This window comes from Syngnathus leptorhynchus, chromosome 18 (assembly GCF_054491065.1).
Source record: "Syngnathus leptorhynchus isolate UIUO chromosome 18, UIUO_Slep, whole genome shotgun sequence".
Lineage (NCBI taxonomy): Eukaryota > Metazoa > Chordata > Actinopteri > Syngnathiformes > Syngnathidae > Syngnathus > Syngnathus leptorhynchus.
The window spans coordinates 2,997,216-3,005,876 of NC_141212.1; the positions used below are offsets into that span (position 1 = coordinate 2,997,216).

The 8,661-nt window shown below is 43.9% G+C and overlaps 1 protein-coding gene across 2 annotated transcripts in view; it reads left to right on the top strand.

Moving 5' to 3' along the window:
- pgm3 (phosphoglucomutase 3) overlaps nucleotides 1–3,531 on the top strand; it is a 40,790-nt gene extending 37,259 nt beyond the window's left edge. For both annotated transcript variants that reach the window (XM_085937871.1, XM_085937870.1), the window contains 12 exons: nucleotides 232–440; nucleotides 504–688; nucleotides 833–900; nucleotides 982–1,115; nucleotides 1,234–1,426; nucleotides 1,558–1,709; nucleotides 1,789–1,872; nucleotides 1,939–2,037; nucleotides 2,093–2,212; nucleotides 2,272–2,394; nucleotides 2,473–2,646; nucleotides 2,729–3,531. In XM_085937871.1, coding sequence (XP_085793997.1) covers nucleotides 234–440; nucleotides 504–688; nucleotides 833–900; nucleotides 982–1,115; nucleotides 1,234–1,426; nucleotides 1,558–1,709; nucleotides 1,789–1,872; nucleotides 1,939–2,037; nucleotides 2,093–2,212; nucleotides 2,272–2,394; nucleotides 2,473–2,646; nucleotides 2,729–2,818 — 1,629 coding nt within the window. In that variant the 5' untranslated portion in view covers nucleotides 232–233 and the 3' untranslated portion in view covers nucleotides 2,819–3,531. The remainder of the gene's footprint in view (nucleotides 1–231; nucleotides 441–503; nucleotides 689–832; nucleotides 901–981; nucleotides 1,116–1,233; nucleotides 1,427–1,557; nucleotides 1,710–1,788; nucleotides 1,873–1,938; nucleotides 2,038–2,092; nucleotides 2,213–2,271; nucleotides 2,395–2,472; nucleotides 2,647–2,728) is intronic.
- Nucleotides 3,532–8,661: the final 5,130 nt, after the last annotated feature.

The window sequence follows — 8,661 nt, forward strand, 5'->3', positions numbered from 1 at the left end:
TCCAAAAGTACTTCCAGATGTTACGCTTCCAATCATTTTAGTCACAGATTAATCCCGTGGGATTTATTGGTCATTGTAAACATTTGTGGACATGTCAATTAATTGAAGATTAATTCATGTTAGGACTGTTTTTTTTGTTTGTTGTTGTTTGGTTTTTATTTGTTTGGTTTGGTTTGACAAAAAAAACATGGCTATATCAATACTGTGCAAGCTGACTGCTGTTTGTTTCAGTGATGGCCCACTTGGAGGAAGTGTCTAAACTGTCTGAGGTGCACCCCAAACCCCCAGGCTTGATCTTGCACTATGGCACTGCTGGCTTCAGGGCCAACGCTAGCCTTCTCGATCACATCATGTTCCGTATGGGTCTTCTGGCCACGCTGCGATCCAGACAGACCAAAGCCGCTATCGGTGTCATGGTCACTGCCTCCCACAACCCCGAGGTGCTCCTCAACACAGTTTTAACGTAGCAACTTCCGCTGTTCTAACTTCTTATGGTCCCGCAGGAAGACAACGGGGTGAAGCTGATTGATCCCATGGGTGAAATGGTGACGCCCGGTTGGGAGGACTACGCCACCCAGCTGGCCAACGCCGAGCAGCAGCTGTTGCTTGCGGTGCTGGAAGACATTGTGGAAAAAGAAGACATCGATAAGAGCCAAAAAGCCTTGGTGTTTGTGGGCAAAGACACCAGGTGCAGTAGAATGGCGGCTCAATTTGGTAGAAGATTAGACATGTTTTAACAGAGGACATAGAATATTTGCCGATGAATATTTATATTAATTTGCTTCAGTGTTTGTTGATTTATATGTTTGTTAATGGAAAAAAAAATTCACAGGAGCAGCAGTGCTAGCCTGTCTCAAGCGGTACTGGACGGCGTGTCCTCATTGGGAGGGTGCAGCAAAGGTTAGCATCGAGCATACGGTCGAGTTTATATATTGGCTGTGAAATCTTAAACCGCTTGCGTCCGTCCGTCTGTCCAATAAGACTACGGCTTGGTGACCACGCCGCAGCTCCACTACATGGTTTGCTGTCACAACACGCAGGGGCGCTACGGCGAGGCCACGGTGGAAGGATACTACACCAAACTCTGCCGGGCGTTTATCGAGCTCACCAAAAATGTAAATCATTTATTTTGTAGTCTGTGCACAGGTAGTCGTTTCAATCAAAATATGGAGTAGCAATTACAAATAAGCAGGTAGATCAAGTCAAAGGTCATCAGCAGTGTCTTTTGTGTAGACACCCAACCGCACGGATGAGCAAAAGCACCTGACGGTGGACGGCGCCAACGCTGTTGGCGCATTGAAGCTGCGCGAGATGGAGCGTCACCTCAAGAGAGAGCTGCGGATTTCCCTTTTCAACGAAGGCCAAGGAAAACCTAACCATCAGTGCGGGGCCGACTTTGTCAAAGTGCAGCAAAAGCTGCCCACAGGTGGGATGCGCCGACTTTTGAATTTGGTGCAATCGTGAGTGGCAAGGAATGTGTCGAAGACATGATGGTCTGTATATTCATTTCTGTTTTATGATGTCTATTTGAAATGTTCCTTTCTGTTTCCGTGGTAGGCGTCAAGGTTCAACGCGGCGAGCGCTGCTGTTCATTTGACGGAGACGCCGACCGCATCGTTTATTACTACTCCGACGACCGCTTCCACTTGCTGGACGGAGACAAGATAGCGACGCTCATCAGCACGTTCCTCAAAGAACTGCTCACGCAGGTATAGAAGGCAACCTGTTTTATTGATTTATTTTTGCAAGTAGTGGACCACTGCTGATAAAAATGTACATTTCACATAGGCCGGCTTAAATTTGAAGATAGCGGTGGTGCAAACGGCATATGCTAACAGCAGCTCCACGCTCTACTTGAAGGACATAATGAAGGTTAGCGCCCACATTATAACGTTCATTGCAAAGGACACGCTAACAAATGCTTTTGCTTTGGTTCAGGTGATTGTGAAGTGCACCAAGACAGGAGTGAAGCATCTCCATCATGCAGCACAAGAATTTGACACCAGCGTTTACTTTGAAGCTAACGGCCACGGGACGGTAAGTGTTCAATTCTAGCTTCCCCATGCTTGCTAACCAAAAGTCTCACTGCCAGGTGTTGTTCAGCCCTGCAGCCGAGGAGAAGATCAAGCAATTGGCTGAGGACGTCAACGCGAATGACACCAGGAAGAGAGCGGCCATTCTTTTGCAGCACACCATCAACGTCACAAATCAGGTACTAAGTCCACCGTAGTCCTCTTGAGTCATGACTGCTGTGTGCTGTTCCTCCCACAGACAGTAGGTGACGCCATTTCTGACATGCTGCTGATCGAGGCCATATTGGCCTTGAAGGGAATGACGGTGCAGCAGTGGGACGCCATCTACACCGACCTGCCCAACAGGCAGCTTAAAGTCAAGGCGAGGCAAACGTGCACGCTTGGTACTTTCTCCTCCATCTGCTTGTCATTGCAAAACCTGTGTGTGCGCGCGCGGCAGGTAGCAAACCGGCGGGTGATCGACACGACAGACGCCGAAAGACGTGCGGTGAGCCCGGCGGGCCTGCAGGACGCCATTGACGCCTCCGTGGCAAAGTATCGACAAGCTCGCGCTTTCGTGAGGCCGTCCGGCACCGAGGACGTGGTCAGGGTTTACGCTGAGGCCGACACTCAGGTGAGGGCAACTTAACCTCTGAGGATTAGATGCGGCTGCTTACATACACCCTTGGTGTGTGTTTGCTTTTTTTTTTTTTAAGGAGAGCGCCGACTCCTTGGCACATGAAGTGAGCCTTGCAGTGTTTCATCTCGCTGGTGGAGTGGGAGATGAACCGAGACCTTTGCACTAGAACAACTCTTGGGATTTTTGCCATTGTTAGCTAACACTCAAAGAACCGAGACCTTTGCACTAGAACAACTCTTGGGATTTTTGCCATTGTTAGCTAACACTCAAACTTGTGTTGTCTCAATGCCAGCCTGTTTACCTTGGTACGGAAACTGCATTTAGTATCTACTAAAACATCAAGCTGACGAAAACTTAAAAATGCAGTTAAAAAAACAAATTGACACCTATTCAGTGATCTGTTATTTAGTAAAATCCTTTAATCGTTGACATACACTTTGTTCAAATAAATGAAAACATGATTATTATTTTTTTTAAAACAACGCGACCCGACCCCGGATAAGCGGATGAAGATGAAGGATGAAAATAATCAGCAGATAAATCAATTACAGTGATCGTTGGCAGTGTTTACAATGTTATCAATGAATCTGTAGCACTGAGTTGCTGTGCAGTGAAGTGTTCTATTGGTCATTATTCTTTTCTTGACTTGAAAATGTTGACTCTACTGTTGTTTACAATCAAATGAAGTAAGCTCATGAAAATGTTGACTCTACTGTTGTTTACAATCAACTGATGAACCATGAAGTGATTTTTTTTAATACTAGGACAAGTTTGACTATTTGGGTTAAAACAATTAGACTTTCTGGTGGTACTTTGCTGCACAAACAAATATGTAATTATTGTGACTCAATCTAAACAATAAACTAAGTGATTACTTGGTGTTCATTGTACAAACATACATACATACCATAGATCTATGGTTGAGCCTTCCATACATACATACATACATTATATATATATATATATATAGAGCCATGATAGATCTATGGTTGAGCCTTCCATACATACATACATACATATATATATATATATATATATATATATAGAGCCATGATAGATCTATGTTTGAGCTATCCATGATAGATCTATGTTTGAGCTATCCATGATAGATCTATGTTTGAGCTATCCATGATAGATCTATGTTTGAGCTATCCATGATAGATCTATGTTTGAGCTATCCATGATAGATCTATGTTTGAGCTATCCATGATAGATCTATGTTTGAGCTATCCATGATAGATCTATGTTTGAGCTATCCATGATTGAGCTAGGATTGAGCTATCCATGATAAATATATGACTGAGCTATCCTTGATAGATCTATGATTGAGCTATCCATGATACATCTATAATTAATCTATCCATGATTAAAGTCAAAGTCAGCTGTATGGTCTGGGATTGTTCATTTAGTCCAATTATTTATGTTTGAAAACAGTACATCATTATTGTGACATGTTTAATCAGGCATTCTCCTACCATCCACTCAAAACTTCTTACATACAACCCACGCCGCTATTAAAAATTGAACTGCCAACTGTGGTTGCTAGTTTTACATTTTCCTTTTTAAACGTTGAAAGGATCAATAAATGAATCAATAATTGTGAATTGTTTGATGGTGTTTTCTTTGCAAAATCGCCTGTACCCCATTTTCGCAGAACAGACCAATCACAATCTCAAACGTCACAGTACGTCCAGCCAATCATATGTCGTGATGTCATCAAAATGGTAAGAAGGACCCCGAACGGTCTAAACTAGTGATGTGCATTCCAGTTCTTTTAAGTGAACTGAATCTTTAGAATCGGTTCAATCAAAAGATTCGTTCAAACGAATCGTTCAACAAATCGTCCCCACACACACAGTGATCCTTTTTTTTTTTAAATCACATAATCAAAAATCATGAGAAGTGCCACACCCGCCTTCACCCCCCCTGATTGGCTGTTTGATCTGTGACGTCACTCGGACGCTTTATTAGGTACGCCGCCATTTTCAGGTGTACCTAATGACAGGCCACTTCATTAGGGAAAAATCAGTGTCAAAGTTTAAATGAAAGTGAAAAGTGCCCCACCCAAACAACCCCCCACTTTCTGATTGGCTGGTTGATCTGTGACGTCATTCGGACACCTTATTAGGTACGCCGCCATTTTCAGGTGTACCTAATGACAGGCCACTTCATTAGGGAAAAATCAATGTCAAAGTTTAAATGAAAGTGAAAAGTGCCACACCCAAACAACCCCCCACTTTCTGATTGGCTGGTTGATCTGTGACGTCATTCGGACACCTTATTAGGTACGCCGCCATTTTCAGGTGTACCTAATGACAGGCCACTTCATTAGGGAAAAATCAATGTCAAAGTTTAAATGAAAGTGAAAAGTGCCACACCCAAACAACCCCCCACTTTCTGATTGGCTGGTTGATCTGTGACGTCATTCGGACACCTTATTAGGTACGCCGCCACTTTCAGGTGTACCTAATGACAGGCCACTTCATTAGGGAAAAATCAATGTCAAAGTTTAAATGAAAGTGAAAAGTGCCACACCCAAACAACCCCCCACTTTCTGATTGGCTGGTTGATCTGTGACGTCATTCGGACACCTTATTAGGTACGCCGCCATTTTCAGGTGTACCTAATGACAGGCCACTTCATTAGGGAAAAATCATGGTCAAAGTTTAAATGAAAGTGAAAAGTGCCACACCCAAACAACCCCCCACTTTCTGATTGGCTGGTTGATCTGTGACGTCATTCGGACACCTTATTAGGTACGCCGCCATTTTCAGGTGTACCTAATGACAGGCCACTTCATTAGGGAAAAATCATGGTCAAAGTTTAAATGAAAGTGAAAAGTGCCACACCCAAACAACCCCCCACTTTCTGATTGGCTGGTTGATCTGTGACGTCATTCGGACACCTTATTAGGTACGCCGCCATTTTCAGGTGTACCTAATGACAGGCCACTTCATTAGGGAAAAATCAATGTCAAAGTTTAAATGAAAGTGAAAAGTGCCCCACCCAAACAACCCCCCACTTTCTGATTGGCTGGTTGATCTGTGACGTCATTCGGACACCTTATTAGGTACGCCGCCATTTTCAGGTGTACCTAATGACAGGCCACTTCATTAGGGAAAAATCAATGTCAAAGTTTAAATGAAAGTGAAAAGTGCCACACCCAAACAACCCCCCACTTTCTGATTGGCTGGTTGATCTGTGACGTCATTCGGACACCTTATTAGGTACGCCGCCATTTTCAGGTGTACCTAATGACAGGCCACTTCATTAGGGAAAAATCATGGTCAAAGTTTAAATAAAAGTGAAAAGTGCCACACCCAAACAACCCCCCACTTTCTGATTGGCTGGTTGATCTGTGACGTCATTCGGACACCTTATTAGGTACGCCGCCATTTTCAGGTGTACCTAATGACAGGCCACTTCATTAGGGAAAAATCAGTGTCAAAGTTTAAATGAAAGTGAAAAGTGCCACACCCAAACAACCCCCCACTTTCTGATTGGCTGGTTGATCTGTGACGTCATTCGGACACCTTATTAGGTACGCCGCCATTTTCAGGTGTACCTAATGACAGGCCACTTCATTAGGGAAAAATCATGGTCAAAGTTTAAATGAAAGTGAAAAGTGCCACACCCAAACAACCCCCCACTTTCTGATTGGCTGGTTGATCTGTGACGTCATTCGGACACCTTATTAGGTACGCCGCCATTTTCAGGTGTACCTAATGACAGGCCACTTCATTAGGGAAAAATCAATGTCAAAGTTTAAATGAAAGTGAAAAGTGCCACACCCAAACAACCCCCCACTTTCTGATTGGCTGGTTGATCTGTGACGTCATTCGGACACCTTATTAGGTACGCCGCCATTTTCAGGTGTACCTAATGACAGGCCACTTCATTAGGGAAAAATCAATGTCAAAGTTTAAATGAAAGTGAAAAGTGCCACACCCAAACAACCCCCCACTTTCTGATTGGCTGGTTGATCTGTGACGTCATTCGGACACCTTATTAGGTACGCCGCCATTTTCAGGTGTACCTAATGACAGGCCACTTCATTAGGGAAAAATCATGGTCAAAGTTTAAATAAAAGTGAAAAGTGCCACACCCAAACAACCCCCCACTTTCTGATTGGCTGGTTGATCTGTGACGTCATTCGGACACCTTATTAGGTACGCCGCCATTTTCAGGTGTACCTAATGACAGGCCACTTCATTAGGGAAAAATCAATGTCAAAGTTTAAATGAAAGTGAAAAGTGCCACACCCAAACAACCCCCCACTTTCTGATTGGCTGGTTGATCTGTGACGTCATTCGGACACCTTATTAGGTACGCCGCCATTTTCAGGTGTACCTAATGACAGGCCACTTCATTAGGGAAAAATCAATGTCAAAGTTTAAATGAAAGTGAAAAGTGCCACACCCAAACAACCCCCCACTTTCTGATTGGCTGGTTGATCTGTGACGTCATTCGGACACCTTATTAGGTACGCCGCCATTTTCAGGTGTACCTAATGACAGGCCACTTCATTAGGGAAAAATCAATGTCAAAGTTTAAATGAAAGTGAAAAGTGCCACACCCAAACAACCCCCCACTTTCTGATTGGCTGGTTGATCTGTGACGTCATTCGGACACCTTATTAGGTACGCCGCCATTTTCAGGTGTACCTAATGACAGGCCACTTCATTAGGGAAAAATCAATGTCAAAGTTTAAATGAAAGTGAAAAGTGCCACACCCAAACAACCCCCCACTTTCTGATTGGCTGGTTGATCTGTGACGTCATTCGGACACCTTATTAGGTACGCCGCCATTTTCAGGTGTACCTAATGACAGGCCACTTCATTAGGGAAAAATCATGGTCAAAGTTTAAATGAAAGTGAAAAGTGCCACACCCAAACAACCCCCCACTTTCTGATTGGCTGGTTGATCTGTGACGTCATTCGGACACCTTATTAGGTACGCCGCCATTTTCAGGTGTACCTAATGACAGGCCACTTCATTAGGGAAAAATCATGGTCAAAGTTTAAATGAAAGTGAAAAGTGCCACACCCAAACAACCCCCCACTTTCTGATTGGCTGGTTGATCTGTGACGTCATTCGGACACCTTATTAGGTACGCCGCCATTTTCAGGTGTACCTAATGACAGGCCACTTCATTAGGGAAAAATCAATGTCAAAGTTTAAATGAAAGTGAAAAGTGCCACACCCAAACAACCCCCCACTTTCTGATTGGCTGGTTGATCTGTGACGTCATTCGGACACCTTATTAGGTACGCCGCCATTTTCAGGTGTACCTAATGACAGGCCACTTCATTAGGGAAAAATCAATGTCAAAGTTTAAATGAAAGTGAAAAGTGCCACACCCAAACAACCCCCCACTTTCTGATTGGCTGGTTGATCTGTGACGTCATTCGGACACCTTATTAGGTACGCCGCCATTTTCAGGTGTACCTAATGACAGGCCACTTCATTAGGGAAAAATCATGGTCAAAGTTTAAATAAAAGTGAAAAGTGCCACACCCAAACAACCCCCCACTTTCTGATTGGCTGGTTGATCTGTGACGTCATTCGGACACCTTATTAGGTACGCCGCCATTTTCAGGTGTACCTAATGACAGGCCACTTCATTAGGGAAAAATCAGTGTCAAAGTTTAAATGAAAGTGAAAAGTGCCACACCCAAACAACCCCCCACTTTCTGATTGGCTGGTTGATCTGTGACGTCATTCGGACACCTTATTAGGTACGCCGCCATTTTCAGGTGTACCTAATGACAGGCCACTTCATTAGGGAAAAATCAATGTCAAAGTTTAAATGAAAGTGAAAAGTGCCACACCCAAACAACCCCCCACTTTCTGATTGGCTGGTTGATCTGTGACGTCATTCGGACACCTTATTAGGTACGCCGCCATTTTCAGGTGTACCTAATGACAGGCCACTTCATTAGGGAAAAATCAATGTCAAAGTTTAAATGAAAGTGAAAAGTGCCACACCCAAACAACCCCCCACTTTC